Source organism: Chaetodon auriga, chromosome 1 (assembly GCF_051107435.1).
Source record: "Chaetodon auriga isolate fChaAug3 chromosome 1, fChaAug3.hap1, whole genome shotgun sequence".
Classification (NCBI taxonomy): domain Eukaryota; kingdom Metazoa; phylum Chordata; class Actinopteri; order Chaetodontiformes; family Chaetodontidae; genus Chaetodon; species Chaetodon auriga.
Window position 1 is genome coordinate 27742152 of NC_135074.1, and position 20223 is coordinate 27762374.

At 41.8% G+C, this 20223-nt stretch overlaps 1 protein-coding gene across 3 annotated transcripts in view; it reads left to right on the forward strand.

Annotated features, from left to right (window-relative positions):
* The window catches only part of tspan4a (tetraspanin 4a), a 127676-nt gene that overhangs the window by 105623 nt on the left and 1830 nt on the right, over positions 1 to 20223 (forward strand). For all 3 annotated transcript variants that reach the window (XM_076733077.1, XM_076733068.1, XM_076733059.1), the window contains 3 exons: positions 6624 to 6725; positions 8827 to 8958; positions 18381 to 18464. In XM_076733077.1, the coding sequence (XP_076589192.1) occupies positions 6624 to 6725; positions 8827 to 8958; positions 18381 to 18464 (318 nt within the window). The remainder of the gene's footprint in view (positions 1 to 6623; positions 6726 to 8826; positions 8959 to 18380; positions 18465 to 20223) is intronic.

Sequence of the window (20223 nt, forward strand, 5' to 3'; positions counted from 1 at the left end):
TGAAATCCCTTTCTTGAGTTCCTTTCAAACATAATGTCCTTTCTCCTGGGCTGTCACAGACGGAGCGCTCCCTTTCTCTGCTCGCTGTACTGTCAGTGTCACATCTAGTGGAGTCGAGTCCAGGAGCGATATAACCGCTTCATCTGCCCCACAGTGTATTTGCTTTTACAAATTCTGCCCTTCATCGCCTTCTGGCTCATCCTCTCCATCAGCCCCCAACTCTCTTCCCCACCTCCATCTCTCATCTCCTTTTTAAATCCACATCTCTCTGTCTGGTCTCCCCTCTCCTCTCCTCTCTATATACGTCTCTTATCTCTCCTTGTATCTCTGCCATATAAATAATTGATGGCCCATCTTTGACTCGCCTGGTGTAGTTAAAGGGCGACCAAAGTCCAGAGGACAACATCAATACTGAGCTGAAAGCACAGCCGTGGCTTATGTGCAGAGTCTGCTTGCTGCACTTGCACAGGAGACTCTCTTTACTAATGACCTACTTGGATTTGAATAAAAAGCATTTTTCTCTCCCCTTTTTTTTGTTTGCACAACTTCAGAAGATTTACGGCTTCATCCAGTCCACTCAAATGGGACATGAGGGCTCCCTGTGCTAGCTTCTTACATCAGTTTGGAGATAGCTTGCATGTTGCCATGCAGTAGTTTATGGTGAGTCTGTTTAGAAATCAGATCAGCAGTTCTTTATTGTTGCAAGAAATTACGTTCTGTGTCATTTCACTTGTCATCCACAATTCTCTTTCATCTCTTTCTCTCGGAGGGATCCAAATTGTGATGTAATCGTGTTTACGGATCCTAATGCAACATCTAATTTTGACTGAGCAACGTGACTGGCTGAGGGGGAGCCCACCTATGGCATTATGCAGCAAAAAGGTGGATGTGCAATAAGTGAAATAATGAGTGCAAGAAACATGAATTTGCACAATATTAAAGCTCCACTCATCAGTGATTTGAACAGTTAAGTCAAATTACTTGTGAATTCACTTAAACGCATCAGGAATTATCATTAAACTCTGATGCTCTCTGCCGATTTCTGGCCTCTTATCAGCACATTTACTCTCTCACAGCTCTCATCAGCCCCCTAAGTAAGTAATCTCTAAAAAGCAGACACTACCGGCTCAGCACCAGACAGATGCTGACAGCAAAAACAAACAAACAAACAAACAAACAAACAAACAAACAAACAAACAAACAGATACTTTGCTTAAGAGCCGGTGGAGACCAAACCAGAGCTAAAAGGCCAGGGACGACTGGGCTTAAACTCCAGATCAACGCTAATGGGGCTCTGCGTCTGCTGTATGTGCAGATGACTGAAATAGACTAATACAGCTTTAAGGTTGTTGTGCTTGCTCACACAATTGCAAAGAACAATTTTTTAACAATACCTCCCAACCTGGGACTTTGCTTGTCCTCTTTTAGAAAGGTTTTCAGCAGCATTAAACTTGTTCACTCGTGTGATTATTCTTTAGTGTTATTTTTCTTTCTTGGATCCTTCATGGGGTGTTCACTGACACATCACCAAAAATACAGATTAAAATCGCACTGAATCGCTGAGACTACAAAGTGCAGTTTAAGCAAAAATCAGAAAAACCTATTAAATGATAACTCTACACATAAAGCCACCAACAGTAGGCATAAACACAAAAAACACACAAAGACAACAAATAAATAGGTACCAAAACAGCTACAGAAGCAAAGTCATCTACAATAAATTACTTTTCCTGAAGGAACCTCCACACAGAACAGTTCTCATCATATAGAAGTCCTGTTTCTGCATCTCACACTCAGTACGGCGGTACGGTTAGAGCGAGGAACTGACCTGGCAGCTGTGTTCTCTACAATTAAAGCTTTCTTTTTTAGGTCTTTTTCAGCAGCACTTGACCAGATGACCAAGGAGGCTTGTTTGGAGGCTAAAAGTCTGATTCTCTGATTGTTTCCCATGGCAACAGAAACAGACTAAGTACTGAAAATGGTTCAAAAATACATAAGAGCTTGTTATTGTTCAGTAAATGGCACCGTATAGAATTGAAAAGCAGTTTGGAACAGCCTGAAACATTTGGTTGTCAAGTACACTGTCCGTCTCAAACTGTGTGAATGCTTCTCTGTTCTTTACTTTTATTCTCTCAGGGAAAAAAAAAAAAAAAAAAAAAAAATCTCTGCGAGGATGCAAGTGCCACGTTGGCATTCTGGGATTTAATCTAGTCACCACACCTCCACAAAAATTGTGCCTGGCAGTTTTATTGAGCAAATCTTCACAGTTGTTGTTTTGAGTGAAAATATGAAAGCGTCACCATGGCTTGTTGCATTAAACATGTTTTGTTTGTTAAATCGCATTCATAAGGACAAAAACAAAAACACAGACTGCTTTCAGACGAGACAGCTGAGGGATAGATTGGTATCACGTCTTCCTGTGTTTCTGTCATAACTCATTCATTTTTTATTCCTCAATATAACTTAATGGAACTTTGTCTTTTGTCTGTTTCATCTGGTTTATTTGTTGGAAACATTATGAGCCTCTTTTTGTCTGCTCTGTAGTATTAGAGTACAGCACTTGTGGAAATGTAATGTAATTACAGTGAACGGAATAAAAGCAGAACACCTGGCTGAACTTGCCGCAGGGCGTACGAAACGTTTCACCCCACGGGCACTCGTTTAACAATACTGCTTCACATGACTACTAAAACCTGCGAGCATGTTAATGATCTTTAATTAATATGTAAAACACCCTCAAATGCATTTATGTGCACGTAGAGACTGCTGTTTAGCATGATGAAATTACCTGCTGCGGTAAGGATTACATCACTCCATGTGGCTCTGTTAAGATTTTCTTCATGCGAGCTCGTCCATCACATTACAGGAAAAGAACACCTCCTCTTAACCCTGGACTGCTCCTGTTGCCCTCAGGCAAACGTGTTTCTTTACTCCCACAGATGTCAGTGTGTTGTTGTGTTAATAAACAGTCCATTGCGGGTGTGTATGAAGAGGGAGAAGGAGCTCCTTTCAGGGGAAGTGGACACATGGCCTGATTGGACGGCAGAAATGACTACTAGTAATCAGTCTTTTGCATGTTGAAATGGACACAGCTTGACAGTGAAAAAATGAAGGTCTGCATGTGTGTGAACCTCTTCAGGACTTGTCATGGGACATAAATATAAGAATATATGAAGGTCAGTGTTTTGTATGAACATACGCACTGAAATTCACACGCAGGGACATTCAAAGGAAGCATAATCAGTTCAGATCAATGCATTGACTAAAACTGGTCTCACTGAATAATACAAATATAATGAACAAATACTATATGAAACATGTTTCATTCAGATTGTCCTTGGCGTTTTACTACACTGTAAAACTGCATTTTGACCACTGATGCGTTACAGAGAGCTGCGATCTTTTTATGAAAAACGCTAAATGTGTGAAGTTGGTTAAATCTGTGATGAAGCTTATGAGCAGCTGCCTGATACAGGGATCAAGTAATGCCTCAACTCACCAAACAAACCAGCTGCATTCACAAGTTGTGTAAAATTTCTGAAATTTGTCTTTTTTTTGGGTAATGTGACTCACCTTTCCACATCAGTGCATTAGCAGCTGTTAAAGCGACTCTTTGCAGATGTAAAGTAAGTCATTATCATATAGCCTGTGGAGTTTTCTTATAAACACATGAAAATTAGATAAAGACAGAAATACATTCAGCACGCTGAGCACATCTCCCTCCTCATAAAACACACAAAAGGTGACTTCTGAAATATTTTCCATCGTTTACGTCTACGATTGCTTGCTCGCGCTCTTCTTCTTTCGTACCTTTGCCGGCACATTGCTGCATTTTTTTTGGCATGCTCCCTCCACCAGCTGTCGATTAGCGTAATGGCGTGAAATTGTTGGCAGGGGTGGGTATTGCATCACCAAATCCTCGTATGAGCAAGCACCCACTCGTAAAAACACGGCTCCATGGCGCTCTTGGTGGCCAAGAACCCACGGGCGAAACCTGAAAGCAGGATTCTGCAACTGCACAGCCTGTTTCTTAACTTCATTCAGGGTTGTGTGTCAGAGTGGGCAGCTGGTGAGAAATCCAGAATATCTGCCATGTTTCCAGATTAAAAATGACAAGTAAGCACCAATAACAGCCAATAAAGCAGTGTGCTAATCCAATCAGGTGTAGGCAGAGTGTGTTCACATCTGAGTGAAGTAGAGAACTTGATTAATATCGCACCGCCTACTTAGAGGGAGTTTTATCTCATGGAAATGTCAGATAACAGCGAGCAAAATTCACAGAAAGGCTTTGCAGGCAACATCCTGTTCATCCCTTTAACGCATCTAACACAGTGTCAAGGATCACAGCCAAATATATACAGCAAACCCAGCTCAACATCTAAAGGTTGTTTGGCCGAGTGAAGGCCGTATTCATTCATTGTGTTTGAAGACTGTGATTTAACAAGGTGTTTGGTGTCTGCAGCTCACAGGCTAAAAGGCTGCAGTGTAGGAGAGAACAAGGTCAGCGCAGATCAATGCGATTGATGTCTGATGGGATTGACCATCCAAATGTGTAAACAAGGCTGAGCGGCTCCTGTGTGTGTGCGCGCATGTTGAGTTTGCGTTTGCTGTTTGCATACATCTCCCAGGCTCTCTGATTGTATTGCTGATTTTAAATGAATGTATTTTAGATGCAGCAGCTCGACGCTTCGGTGTATCTCAGCGTGTTTATATGTCTGTGACTGTGCTCACATTTACAGTTTGCTCTTTTGATTCAAAGCTCACCGCAAAAGCTGATTTTGTTAAATGTTTTTTATCTTGTTTGTTTAGGTTCACATTGCTGAACTAAACCCACATGGATCTGAATATAGCTTGTTTGTTTTATTGAACAGCGGCTCAGTAACCTGCAGTCCCGCGGTGTGTTGGTTCAGGCAAAGCAAATCCAATTCAGCCCCTTCAAGTTCTGCAAAGTGAACTTGTTTCCGCTGTTGACTGTGGTTTATTAGTCTTAATGCCATGTGAGAACACTTGAGGAAATATGAGCCGAGTATGAACATCAGTACAGACTGCAGCCTCTTGCTAAGCAGGAGAAACTGTCAGGCATCAACATCCACTTTGTTCTACCTGTCAAACCCTGGGCCTCATTTAGAAAAATGTTCTTAGATTTATACTTGAACGAAGCCTTAAGATCATTTCCAACGGTGTGCTTATACGTTTAACTCATAAAAGTTGCTGAGCGTAAGCTTTTCCGCAATCAGGTTCTAAGAGTCCCATTTGTAACTTATCCACCTGTGATCTACAAATCTCACATCAACACCTGCCTTGCAATTTCCCCTTATACAATGCCAGCACAAATGAGGGTTTAGTCACAAATAGCCATGGGCCAAAAGAGAAAAACAAACTTTTTAGAAGTGGAGATCACAGCGATGGTAGAGCAGATCGAAGCCAGGCAACACGTATTATTCAGTGGAATAAACAGTGGGTTGAAAAACAAAGGCAAACACACAGCTTGTGAGTGTCACCGCTGCAGTGAACGAGGTGAAACAGGAAGACAGAACTGTGGCTGATGTTAAAAAGAAAAAGGCCGACCCGAAACTACAAGGGGAAAAGGAACGGCCGTGCACAACAACAGCATTATGGCAAAAGGAAGGGGGGTCACACACGTCTGAGCCCTCCCAAATGAGCCAGCACATCGCAGCAATCACTGGAGAAAATGTTTAGAAATCTCATGCAAAGCTCAGCCTTGGAAGCACTGCAATACCACCATATAACAAGCAGGGAAATCACCAAAGTCCAGACTGTCCTGAGAGACAACAGCATTTCTACATCAGAGTAACGTTTCATACATAATGTCTTATACAAGGTCTTCTGCTTCAGTCATACTTTGGATCAAAACTGATGGTAAACCTGTTTTATACCTATGATGGGTATGAAAATCACAGGTCCGCTACATCAACTATAAGTCCAAATGAAAACCATGTAAGCTAATGTTCCAACATGGAAACACGTCTTCCACAATCGATCATCAGATGCTCTGTATATTTTTTGCTGTAATTTGCTGTAAACATGCTGTTTCTAATTACCCTGATCGCCCCCTCCACGCTGATATTCTGCCCTCTGAGCAATGAGCGCATTTGGTAAACAAAGATTCATAAGGGATCCTTTGTGCGGTCTGTGCAATGAACACAACAAACAAACAGCACTGAAACACCCCCGCGCCAGGAGATTTCACTGAGCTGTACCTTTTGCACATATGTCACTGCACTACTGATGATTTCTGATGTGTGGTGTTTTTAATATTTAAGTTATGTTTGTCTTTATTGTGAGATAAAGTCTGATGAGACAACAAAATCTCATTCATTTCTGTTCTATTTGCTGTCAAATGATCGTAGAAATGGCGTAAAGTTCACATTAAAAACTCTTCTCACAGATCGCACTGCAGTTTCCTTAGAAGACAACTGAGTTCAAATTCAATTTTTTCCCTCTTCGTGAAAATGGAAACAAGCTTCTCCAAACATGTGATGCTTAAGAAGAGCTCGCCCTCCATCACGCCTCACTCGAACTCACGCAGGTGGAAATGAGATGTGTTGAATTATCATATTTTCTTTCCTGATCCGACCTTTCCTCTCGTCCTGCTTTCCCAGATTGATCACTACGCCCAGAGGGATCTGAAGAAGGGCCTGCAGCTCTTCGGCACAGAGGGCAACGTGGGTTTGACCAACGCCTGGATGATAGTGCAAACTGATGTAAGACGTGAGATCAACAGAGTGGGCGGGAGGTGATTTAGAGGCTGGAAGACATTTAAAACACCCTGAAGTTCTTCAGATGGTTCGTTCTCTTAGTCACAGTTTGCTGAGGTCAGGTTGCTTTAAAAAACTTAAACACGCTGTTGTGAACATCTCAGCCCATTCAATATTAAATTCAGTGCCATTTAGCGAGTCAAGTCATGCAAAATACCTCGTCACAAGCTGAGATACATGACATATTGACTGCATTATTCATCGTGACAGTGCTTACTTTCGCTATGGGCAAGTTTTCCTTTGTACCACTGCGATCGCATTAAATTAAAAGGGAGTAGTGAAATGTTGAAGGGCCATTTGATTTTACATTTCTCCATTTTGTGTAAAATTTGAATAAAACACTGCAATCCCTTTTGTAGTTAATGTGATTTGGACATTTACAAGGAGGCTGGTGAGGAAAAAAAAAAAAATTACTGGCCATCTTAAAAAATGTGTGAAATGTTTCACCGACAGCAGCAAACACTCGAAGCTTTTCCAGTTTAAAAGCTTTGGTAAAAGGCTGTCAGAGAGATTAATGCAAACATCATAGACTCTCTGAGGTAATCTTTGTTTCCAGCTCTCACTCTGATGTGCTTTGTCCGTTGTATAATTTATATATATTTTTTAAATTTGAAAGAAAACACAATGTGAGGAGCAGAGATTTGGAATTAGGGATCGTAGAGGACCGACGCCGCTGCCGATGAATGCCTTTGGGAGTCGGCGAATGATAAATCGCAGACTTCAGGGCTCTTTGGACCGTATTCACATCACAGATCCACTGTTATGGCTTGTAGTTTTGTTCCATTAGCAAATGTGCGGTAAACACTGAGTGTGTGGATGGTCTGTGTCTGCGTGCATGTGTGTGTCGAGTGTCTGGCAGGCGGAGTGTGTGTGTGTCTGTGTGTGTCTGTGTGTGTGGTGACTGAAAAGGCATAAATGATGACAGAGAAATGTATTGCCATGCACATAATATATGCAAATGTGCGCGTGTGTCTGCATGTGTGGGTGTTAATGTGCAGACTTTTTTTCTTTTTTAGGATGATAGCATGAGGAGAACCTGCCTGAATGAGCCACCATTTGAAAATGTATGCGTGCAAGCGTGAATGTGCACTTCTTTGCTTGTCAGATGATGTGTGTATGTATGGGGGCTCCATGCAGTCTGGCTGTGAGGAAGACCATTAAAAGGCAGCTCTCATTCTGTCACCGCTCTCCCTCCCAAGCCTCCTTCATACATGCTGAGTCACTGAATAGATAATACAGCAGATGTCCCTGGAGCAAAGTTCAGCCTGAATATTATTAATGGCCGCTTATGGAATAGAAAAGGATCTACATACATGAGAAGAAGCAGTAAAAGCGTCCACAAGGTGCCAAATGCCAGTGCAATAAATCACCAAGGGTCACATGCCACACTGGTTGTTAACGTTCAGAGGCGATAACATTTGAATATTGTGACTCTGTGCGGTTTTTAGCCTTTGATTTGTTCTCACACATTAAAACTATGCTTCAAACGCTTTCTAGTCATTTGAATTCTGCTGTAGCTCATGATAAATTGCAAACTTGATCCATTGTTCAAGCGGGTGAGGGAGTTTTAAATTAACACACAATCCCCGATTCTGTGCACGGAGCGGCGTCGGGAACGGCTCGGCCAGCATTATTCCTGTGTGGAATTAAGGTCCACTGAATGAGCAAAACATCAGGGGTGCTTTATCTTTTCATACACTGATGAATTGAATTGTGGTGAAAGCCATGATCCCTTATCAAAAATCCATACCAATCACAAAGGGGGAAGATGTAGATAAAAAAAAGAAGCAGGAAAGTTAGAGCGGGATTTTAGGACTTTGAGACAAACGAGATGCGGGTTGTACAAAATAGGCTGCGGCTCAATAACAGGACGATGAAGCCTTTTCAGCACATGTGACTTGTTTTGTCCAGTAAATCTCATTCTTGGCAGGTAAATCATTCCAGCTTCCATCAGCGGAGGGTGTTTGTTTGGTATCCGCATTAGGATTTCAGCATGATGATGATAAAAGGCCGGATTTTCTTGATTCATTGTCTTTCTCTGGTGCAGTTTCGCTGCTGTGGAGTAACCAACCACACAGACTGGTTTGAAGTTTATAATGCCAGTCGTGTGCCGGACTCCTGCTGCCTGGAGTACAGCGACAACTGTGGTCTGGACAACCCGGGCACGTGGTGGACAGCGGTGAGTACTGGCATGAAAGTCAAAGCATACCTGCAAAAAGTGCTGCACATGTTTCATATTTATAGAGCTTTAGAAATTCACCATATGCTAAACGCTTTTCCTCAAACAGCATCAAATCATAACCTTGGAGCTGTAATAAGCACAGCAGGCCTGAAGTGGCGTGCATGGGGGTATAATAGCAGAGAAAGTTGGTATGTAAAGAGTTCAGAGGGTGGGGTATTTTTTGTTTTTAGTCTTTCCAAAACCAAAAACACATGAGCAAAAGCATAAGGAATGCATTAAACAGTGTGTTTATCTGCTCTATTGTAAACTGCTAACGTTAGCATGTCCCGCAAACTGGCTTACAAGCAACAGTTGTAAGCGTTAGCCTATCATTAGCTCACTACACTATTTTGTGGGATTACAGTTAAAATCTTTGGAGCTAAACGCTGCTCTACCACAGAGCGAACATCATACTGGAATTTAGAGGAATCAACTCATCTTAATTCAGCTTGTTATCAGTAGCTACCCACAGCTGATAAAATCCACCAGCAGCAATTCCCAATTCACTGCACAAATCTGACAGCCATCAGCTGGAAATGTCTCCTTGAAATCAGGAATCCAGAAATTCAGAGGAAAATCTGCCACCGAGAGCAGAAAGCTGAGACACTGGAGGCAGACCAACAAAAGACCGACTGATACAGACACATTATGTACCACCTCATTAAACACAGTAAAGTGGTCATTTGGACTGGTGAGGGTCTACTTTACCTGTTCAGAGGAACCAATTTTCAATATCGTCTCAGTAAAGGCAGTAAAAGAAAGAGGAGAAGACACAACCGGGACGAGGCGTCACAGAGTCGGCCATATTTAATTTAAATGCAAATTTGTAATGTTGTTTCTAATTTGAGCCGCGCTCATTACGCGACCATAATTAATATGACTTTATATATCTGACATAACTCACCAGTTATCTATTGAAAAACAATTTATCTCACAAATGTTCTAATTCAACAAAGCCGACAAACAAGCCCTGCTGTTTTTCTCTTTCTTCTTTTCTTTTTAGGACCTTAGCTTACAAGCAAACAGCAGGACATTGAAAGATTTATCTTCATAATTACTCCTATTGAATTAATTATTTCTGTCCAGAAGGACTTGGCTGCTGGTGCTACTAATGTTCATCTGATGTACAATAAGTCCCATATTTTTATTTTTTAGCAGCTGCACCGTGCAGAGTTGTTTTCCCTTTGGACTGTGATATAACCTTCAGAAAACAACTCTACAGCAAAACGACACAGCTTCTGTGTCATAAAACCAGACAAAACACCTGTGATGCACCTCTTTAAGTCTCCACTTTTCCAACAATTTATGATTCTTTGCTTCAGTTAAACTAGACATAAAAAAGGATTTGCCCTTCAGTTTAAACTCGTGGAAAAACAGCCCTATCCGCTAAGAGGGGCTGCATGTTGCGTGAGTGTGAGCATGACTATTAGCGCTGGTGAAAAAGCTGAACAGGGTGTGCAGAGGATTGCATCAGTCAAAAGATAAAAAATACAAGCTATATCAGTTTTGCAGGTTTGTCTTAATGAATATCTAACGCTGGGTGTTTCTAGCGCGATGCAAACGGTTCTGTACATGACTTAGCAAGACTGGAAGTTGTTGCTGTAGAGGTAATTGAGTGTGTTGAGATAATATGTAGGGACAGCTGGTATTAATTACACATTCATTCAGAAGTAAAAGTACTTCACCTACTTGTGACCTGTTCACCACCCTTGGCAAAGTCTGCTGCACTGAACTCTTTTACTGCAGTACCATCAGCATTTCTGAGCTGAAGCAAATTGTGTCTCACATGAAAGCAACAGCCTGCTCTCTTGACACTCTTCCGACAAACTTGTCATTAACAAAATTTGTCCTTTCAGTCGTTAAATGCAGCTAGAGCTGGAATACGCCCACTGCCCCTTTTCTTTCAAGTACAGGAGTTCAGCTCGTACTTTAAAAAAGGAAATCCCACTCCTGTACAACCACAGCCTCATCGTTGAAAAATTCCCTTTCTTCCCAAAGTCCAGGAGAAAGCTTTCAGCTGAACTGCTTCAGACCACCATCTTGGAAAATTCTTGTCTGGTTTCCGAGGTCAACCTCCATCAAACAGAATCAGCACTCGTGACTAACGATCTATTGGCAGCTGATGCATCAAATTACCATCCTCTAGTTTTCATATGAGCCCATGACGCAGTAGACTCCACAGTTCTTATGCTAACACACAGGGTAGGTCTGTCTGACTCAACATTTGGCTGGTTTTCATCAGACTTATCCTGAAGTTCTCCGTCTGAATTGAATATTCATTTTCATCTCAAGTCTACTGATTCCCATGGGATCCCTCAGGGTTCAATTTTAGGTCCTGTTTTCTTTACAATTCATGCTCCCACTACCTCTCACCATCTTACTTGGGATCTTCAGTCAGTTCCATAGTGTGTTAGAGTCACTTGGGAAAAGATTTTAGCCACATGGTCCAAAATTAGCCTTTAAGAGGACAACTGCAGAGCATGTGAGTACAGTACATATAGGCTGGTTTACCTTCATCTGAAAGTTGGTATTAACGCTAAAGAACCGTTTAAACCTGCATTAATTCTTATGTTTTTGGCCACAACAAGCTGGAAACACAACACTAACATACCGTATAACACTGATATGAACCGTAGAGTCAAGAGTTGCTTATTTACATATGCAGCAGATACGGAGCAACATGTGCATTCGTTTAAAACTGTGTTTCAGGCCACCTTGCAAATGTAAGTCTAATATTCAGTCTCCTTTCAGCTTTGGCCTTGTCTCCACCAACTAAAGTATCTGGCTCTTTAGCTGCTTAACGCTCCATTATGTTCAGCAGTTGTTGGTAACTTTGTCTGCTGCTTAGTGCGAGAAAGGAAAGGTGCAGTAGATTAATCAGAGCTTTTTCACTGAAAACAGCTGCCTGCTGCAGGTGGAAACGAGGCTGATGTAAGCAGTGAGTGAACCATTACGGTGAAGTCGCGAGCTGTAAAACCATATCAATGAATTTAATGACAACAGCTTCACCTTGTGTGTAGGAACACTGGAGACGAGGGGAGATGATGATTGTCTGTGGGTTGGACAATAAGACACTTTTATAGCAGTCATTTGTTTTTGTACTGTTCAACTGGGGTACGACTTCCAGTGAGAAGCGCTTGACCCCGAGATTCCTCAAACCCGCTGGGCACGTTTCAGAAGGACAGCATTTTGCTTGCCTGATTTTGTTGACTCGCTCAGTTTCTGGCTGATTTGGTCACTTTCATTGATATTTGTGCTTTAACCATGGCTGTTTTAATTGTCTTCACTGTTGATGTACAGGGTGTTTTTTGGGGGGGGAAATTTACCAGATTCTCTACACGTTCTTATTTAGGAGTTAAAGGCACATGGTCACACACCACCAACAATAGGCGATAACAGGAAGCTAGCTGGGTACTCTCAGTAAGGACATCATAGCAGAGGTTAAGAGGCCAAACTGGCCAAGTGCCAAAAGCCACTCACTTCAGTGCCGTCTCAGACTAGCATGCAAAGAAATGAATTCACCTCACGTCACAAAGTTTGGTCAGTCTTTGTCAATCTCACACCAGGTAAGCCTTGAAAGTTTGCAACCTTCAAACCCACCTCCGCTAGCTTGTAATACATTACACTGTCCAGTGTCTAATATGCGCAGTTTATCTGATAACATGTCGGCAACAGCGTTTTATTCAGTCACACACATCCTCCACGTTCAGACACCTGGTAAACAACGTGTATGGGCTGAAAACTGCATCAGTGTTTCAGCAAAACTAAGAGAAGAAGAAAAGAAGAAGAGGAGAGATTTATTTATTTATCCCCTTTGGGAAATCAAATTTTTAACATTTCAATTCTTGTATAAATTATTCAGTTCACTAAAAAAAAAATTAAATAAAATATGAAAAAGACAACTGCAGGAAACTGACACAACAGCTGTTGTTCAGCTCAACTGGCTGCAAAAGCTGATTATTGTGACATTATTTGGAGCGACAACACAACAGATAAAAAAAAAAAAGAAAAAAAGTATCACGAAAACATGCGATGGCACGGTCAGTAAAATTAAGTTTTGATGTCAACACAATGTCGTCATGAAGGACAAAACGTGTTGGGACCAGTTAACACAGCGAGACGTGTGCTTCTGTCATCCAGCAGCGTTAAGCCGCCGCCGCACATCACAGTGAGTGACGATGATGAACAGTAATGGCAACGATTTCAGCGTGGCTTCAGATGTTATTCAGTCAATGTGGTGAAATGGTAAATGGGCCCGTCTCAAAAAGCATACCCAATGTGCCAGATGCTGTCGATGTCACAAATCTGTTTTAAAAACGTCATCCCTCGTTGGATGATTGCAATTTTCCATTTAAATCCAGACATAACAACGTGTTTCACGTCACACAATTTGAGCTGTCACCGAATTTGAGCTGACACAGTCTCACCACAAGGGCAGTTTACCGGCTGTTCTGGGGCTTTCGATCATATCACATGGTCTTCGTCGGCAGATGGAAGTGTCCGGCTGTTCATGAGCACTTTAATATGTTGTTTGAATGTTCTGACAACAAGGCAAATCCCATCTGCTCATGATAATGGGATAAACTAAACGGACCTCATGGTGAGATCACATAACTGAATATAATCACTCTAAAACTCGCTGGTGGTTTTCTTTTGCCTTTTTGTGATGAAACATTTTGAAGTATCATGAACACATTCGGTCACAGGAGTCAGGGTTGCTATTTGACTAAGTGCTAAATGTCATTCTTCAGTTTCTAAAGTCAATGTTCAGTAAAGGGCAGATGTGATGCCATGGCGGTCAGGGGTGCAGACCTGGGAGCAGACGGCCTCTCATCTTTAAGTACAAACCTCTTACTCTTGTTGTTTGCGGCTCGATTTAATTTGTCCATTCAGCGGGTCGAGCTGAGGTCGAGCTGCAGCTGTTTTCGACTTTAAAAATGAAAGACGTAACCTTTTAAAATCACTTTCCATTACTTTTCCTGAAACCCGGTTGTGCACAAACCATTTTTCTAAAAGTACGCATATTTATGTCCTTCAGGTGACAGCTTGTCGGCCTTCACACAGACCAGTGAAGCCAACTGGTCCTTCTGGTGTGAAAGACGCGTTGAAAAGAAATTCATCTGGCTAGTTTGATGTTGTGATTGATATTGCAGATATTGACCCTGCAGATCAAGGATTCAGCCGGTGAAGCTCTCTACCAATTATATCTGTGCACTCTTCTTTTTTTAAATACACATTGTATTTATTTCGGTTGCCTTCATATTTCTGTGATGCCTGCAGAGAGTCATTAATGTCCAGTTTGAGCAACCCTCACTTCTTATTGTGAGATCAAATCATTCTTCTTCTTCATTGAGCTCCAAGTGACAAAAACAAGTCAATGAAGCCACTCAAGGCCACCGAAAGGTTCGCGTTAATGAAATTTTGACTTTTTTTTCCAGATGCAAATCTTACAAATGCCTCGTAATTCTCTTCAGTAAATAGTTTAGTAATGAACAGAGTTGGACTGAAGCCTGATCCTCCGTGTCGGCTTTTGATTCTTGCGGTTTTTTGTCATTGGCAGCCGAGTGTTTGTGAATGCAGGAGCTGTGTAAATGAATTTTCTACAAATAATCAAAAAAATATCTTCAGGCTCTCGTTGATAGGAAACAGAAATAATACACAAAAGGACACACTCAAATAGAGGCTTGCATACTCAAATATACACTCAGCTTGAAAGCCTGCAAATAATAACAATAATAATAATAATAACTTGCATTTTTATGGCATCTTTCATAGGAACCAGGTACGCTTTATACATATGAAAGCAGACAAAACACAAGAAAATAATAGTAGCAACGTTTGCCAGGGATGACAGAATTAGCCACAACCACAGGCCTCGGTGAGCAGAGTTTTCTGAAATGTCTGCAGATGCAGCATTACAGATCTCTTCTGGGAGACAGTCCCAAAGGAAGGGGGCTGCCACACTGAAGGCACTGTCCATAAAAGTTCGCAAATCCACAAAATCCATGTACAATCTAAGTTTACGTTCCCCAGACGTGACTTTGGCTGCAAGACCTCAGCAAAGACAGTTTGTTTCCCGTTTCCTTCCAACAGTCGATGGTTTCTTTCAAAGAGCAGCAGAACACCTCATTTCAGCTTGAACACCACTCACAATTTAAGAAAAGGCAAACACAAAACACAAAAATAAAATTAACACTACAGACTGGGATCAAGAGCAACTGGTAGAGTAAGTGACTGTACATAGAACAAGTCCAAAAAATTTCTGATGCAGTGCAAAACATGAGTGAAAACAGAATGTGTCATTTGGTAACAATCTGTTTTTACCAACAAAAGTTTTCCAAAGTGTTCCTGAGCTCGTACAGTAATCATCCTGCTCCTCCTGCTCAGACTGGCCACTAAGAGATCCCTTCCTAATGCTCTCCCAGTGTAAGCGATGTGGGACAACATCCACCGTCTTTGTTCTGAGCAAAAAATACCTTCTAAACTTCAGCTGAACTTCACTGTGAGGCTTCAGCAGTCTGAGTTAGACACATCAAGCAGGTGTCTTTGTGTTACCGTCCCTCCACTGCAGCTCAGAACAGAAACACCGTCTCTGGAAACAAACTCTGGAAGATTGATCTGACTAACTCAGACTGCGGAAGAATCATATTAGCTTCAAATAAGTGTTTGAACAGGTTCAGAATCAGAGCTGTGTATTTGTAGCCCATCTCTTTCATTGGAAGTATGTTCGGGATCTGTGAACATCCAGGATGAACAGGAGGAATAATTACTGCAAGCAAAACCTGTTCCAGTGTCCATATGGGACATTCTTTAGCCATGACGCCGATCATTTTCTAACAAGTACTTTTCTGACCTTGAGCAAACCTTTATCACAGATGTGGAAGTTTCTAAAAACTAACTGTCATTAGGGATGAAAGTTCGCTCTTGACCTTTGTACCACAGAATAATCTAAGCTCAGCTACAGTCAGCTTATCTAAGCCTCCAGTGGAGGTGTTTTTTCAGCTCAGGTGTCTGGAGCACCCCTACACAGAGCAGAACACCTTATCAGTGAGGAGGAGGATAGAGAGACAGACGGAGGTGCAGCAGGAGTTTTCAAATCACAGGGAGTCAACATTTACCCTGCGAACCATTCAACACCTCAAGATTCTTAAAAAAGACAAGAACCCAAAGGACTGAATGCACACCAGAAACAGACAACATCAACTGGATCAGTGGTGAAAAGGTCAAAGTCATCAACCAGGAGTCAGCACAGGGCTGGAGAAGGAGATCAAGGAGGACATTGACTGACAGCAGTTATGCACGACCTCTTATGAGGACATGTGAGCTACTTCATTTTACAGATGAAGGCTGCAAGATGCGGTTGAATGTTCAGAAAAGCCATTAAGTGGGTCCTTGATCTTCGCCTATTTTGTTACACAGACCTGCTTTGTTGTTTAGCTTTGATGACTTGTTAGCCTTGTAGCACCGTGGATGTAGCCCTTGTGTTGGACCTGCAGGATCAGGTTTACCTGTCTGTGTTTTCTTCTCCTGATTTTATGTCTCCAGTCTGCAGTGCATGTCAAACAATAAAAATATGAATTTATATATTTTCAGCTGCAGCTCTGTGGTCCAGGAGGGCTGCAGTCTGGCGGCAGTTTGATAAATAACACTGAAGCTGCTCTAAATTTTGGCTTACCGCATGACTTTCCATATTGATCCAGCGCAGAATTATTTCACCCTGTACTAAAGAAAATATATTTTTTGGTTCACCGATGTTTCAGGCAGCAGTGAAATGCAGAGTAGATTGTAGAGAGTATATTGTGTTTGGCTTCCCTGGCTCTGACTCAGCTTCTTGATGTGAGGAGTTCTAAAAAATAGCACAATCAGGAAGGCATGTCTGCAGGAATGAATTATTAAATTAGAACAGCGGTACAGCCTGTTATGATAGCACCTTACCTTTTACTACTGTTTTTTTCTCCAGTGTAACATAATGAAGCACAAGCTTTGACAGTGATGGAAGAAGTACTCAGATCTTTTACTTAAGTCACAGTACCACAGTGTAGAAATACTGAAGGAAATTGCATTCAAAATGTTACTTTAAAGGACCAGTGTGTAGGATTTAAGGGGATATATTGGCAAAACTAATGTTTTCTTTAGTGTAGATCTTATCTAGGATAAGATGAGGTTGGCTGCAATGTGCAACTTCACTATCAGATGCTACTAAGACCTACGCACTGGACTGGAAGTGAAAGTAGAAAGGCATTAGTATTAAAATATGCTTCAAGTGCCAAAACTTAAAGTATCCATTATGCATAATGGCTCATCTCAGTATAATACATATAAGATCACTGCAGTACAATTACAGATGCATTAATGTGCATATCACTTTAATGTAAAGGTGGAGTTAATTTTAATTAGACTGCTGGATATCTTAACCTGTAATAATGTAGAATCATTTATCAGTTGATTCATGTTTTGTGTTAATAATCTAAACCTGCAACTAGTAACTAAGATCTAAATCAACTAAACCAAACCAAAAAGTAGTGGAGTAAAAATCCAATATTTCCTTGAAAGTGGCATCCAAGTACTTCAAAGTTGTACTTAAGTAATTATACTTAGTTACATTCCACCACTGCAGTTTTGAGCATACATCTTTAAACTGTCTTCGAGGGAGGAAGGGACCATGTGCCATGCTGCGCTCGAGGCAAATGCCACTCCCGTCACTTTTAATGTCAGCTTTCAGCTGTTCTTAGAGAGCCACTGTCCCCGCTCTGACGATTCATCTCCTTTCCATTACTTGCTTACATCCCTGATCCAAAAGGGCAGTGCTCTGTTCCCTCTATTGATAATAATGATCTTGCCTATCTTTCTGCATGTTGGGCGCTTCCCTCGAAGCTCAGGGACATTTTCCAGTATTTGAAAGGAGATTTTGAAATGTACTCCAGGTGGTGAGAATGTCTTAGTTACCAAAAAATGGGGAAGCAGTGAGCGGGTTGCTTCAGAATGCATTCGAGCAATGTCAGACATGAAAAATTCAGCCCGTTCTCATGTCTAAATGATGCCTCCGGTGTATGTGCTGCTCCCGTATTCACATTGTAAGCCTGTTTGTACAGCTGAAGGGAGACAAGGACAGCGGGGACTTTCTCAAATTTTGGAAGTTTACCCAAAGAATATTAGGTCAGAGGAGGGGGAGGAGGAGTGGGAGATAAGGAGGTTGCCACAGGGGATCTTTTAGCCAGAGAACATTTTCTATCACAGCGTCCTAATACAGGAGGGGAAGAGCCGCTGTGAAGGGTGCATCGCCTGATACAGCACTGGACATTAAATGGAGAGTTTACAATAGTCAGCTAATGTTTGCTCATTTTGTGTCTGTGTGTGTGTGTGTGTGTGCGTCTCCACAGCCGTGCTACGAGCGGGTGAAGGACTGGCTTAATGAGAACCTGGTGGCACTTTGGATCTTTGCTCTATGCACAGCACTTACTCAGGTAATTACAGCTTTTAAGTTGTGTGATTTTTTTTTTTTCCAGCAGTCATTAACTCAGCCTTTGCTATCTGCAGCCTCAGACGGAAGCTCTCACTTTGTGATAAATAAAGCTAACGCATGCAGTGAACGCAGGGCTCCTCCGGACAACAGGAGCCCGCATAAGCCTCTTGTGTCTCCGCTGAAGACCACATAGGAGGGTTTGACTTTCCATAAAATTCTTTTATCTCCTTTCCAGCCAGGTGTTACGTGATATGCCTCCACAATCCGAGAGGAGGAATATCATACGAGGCTCCCGTGAGGCTGCGGGCTCAGTTTTAGTCACCCGTTAGATTGTCAGTGACCTCTTTGAAAATCCTACACGCAGCGAAATGAAAACCAGAAAGATTTAATCGCTGCCAGGTTTATCTCAAATGTCTGTGACGTTTGCCAGCTCACTCCCAGCGTTACTGTATTCGAAGATTTGTACAATTATGCTTTATGCTCAAGCGAGGAAGGCAAATTAAAGTTTAGTTCAATGCATTAAAGCGTTTACTTGCTGCAACCTCACCTGGTCTGGTATGACCAGTAGCCTAAAGTGGGTAATGTTAGCACACTGCATAACAGCACACGTTCAGTCCATCATATTTTGAACACTTGTGCTACTGTTACACTACATTTTGGGATTAAACAACATCTTGTAATAAACATTTGTGGCAACAGTTGCTGCTGCAAAACACATATTGTGTTGTTTTCAGGCTTTAACTTGCAAATTGCAGCTATTTAATTGCTGTTGCACAGCTTTTACAACTCTTACAAGTAAGATGTGTCAGAAAATGTCAGTACAGATTTCAAAAAATACTTCAGAGCTTTTGAGGATTGTTGTGGTCTTTAGATAAATCCTAGTACAAATGTATTTTCTGGCATTAAGCACAGGGAATAGGGATGGGAAAACAACTTCTAATGTATCTGAGAATATTTTTGTGCTTCAATCCAAATACTTCCTTAAAATAAAAGGAAAAATGGGGAATAGAAAGTTCAAACATACCTCGCTACACCTGCAGAGAGAGCCTCACTAATTACACTAGTTACATCTCAGGACGCCATATTGACAAAAACCTGTTCCAAAAACAGATGTTCCCTTTAAAAACATCCTCCTATGAATGGTGAGGAAACTGTGGTATTAATATTCTGTATCCTGGCCGTGCGCTGAGAAGAAGTTTTGGGAAAGAAGCCTTCAAGGAAGTGTTTCATCATGATTTCCCACAAGAACCGACTGTGAGGCTAATGGAAGTAACACTGGAGGGTGTGCAGGAAAGCGCTAAAACAACCCGTATAGATCCTATCAACAGTAGCCGTGAAGAGTAAACTGGCTCAGACATGACTCTCCTATGTATGGAATCAAAATTCAAATGAAGCACATATTCATCGCACACCTCAAAGTTGGACCCATGTGATTAAATTCCTTCAGGCTGCATCTTCATTCAGCCGTCTGAAACTTAGAGGACAGTTTGCATCCACAGTGAAATACCACAGCCTGAATGAAAACAGCTAAATCTCTTCTTCTTTGCCCTCTTCTCAGCTGGAAACAACCAAGCTGCTTCTGGCAAACTCATCCTAAAACCAGGCTTAATGTTGCAGGCGACTCCTTAACTTTACGAGCACGACGCCCCCCCGACCCTCACTGGGCTGGCTTGCATCACCGCTTTGCCAAAGCTCCGTTTTCCCCGTACGCACTGAAACACCAGGCCAACGTTTTAAGATTTACGCACCCTGGAGGTCGT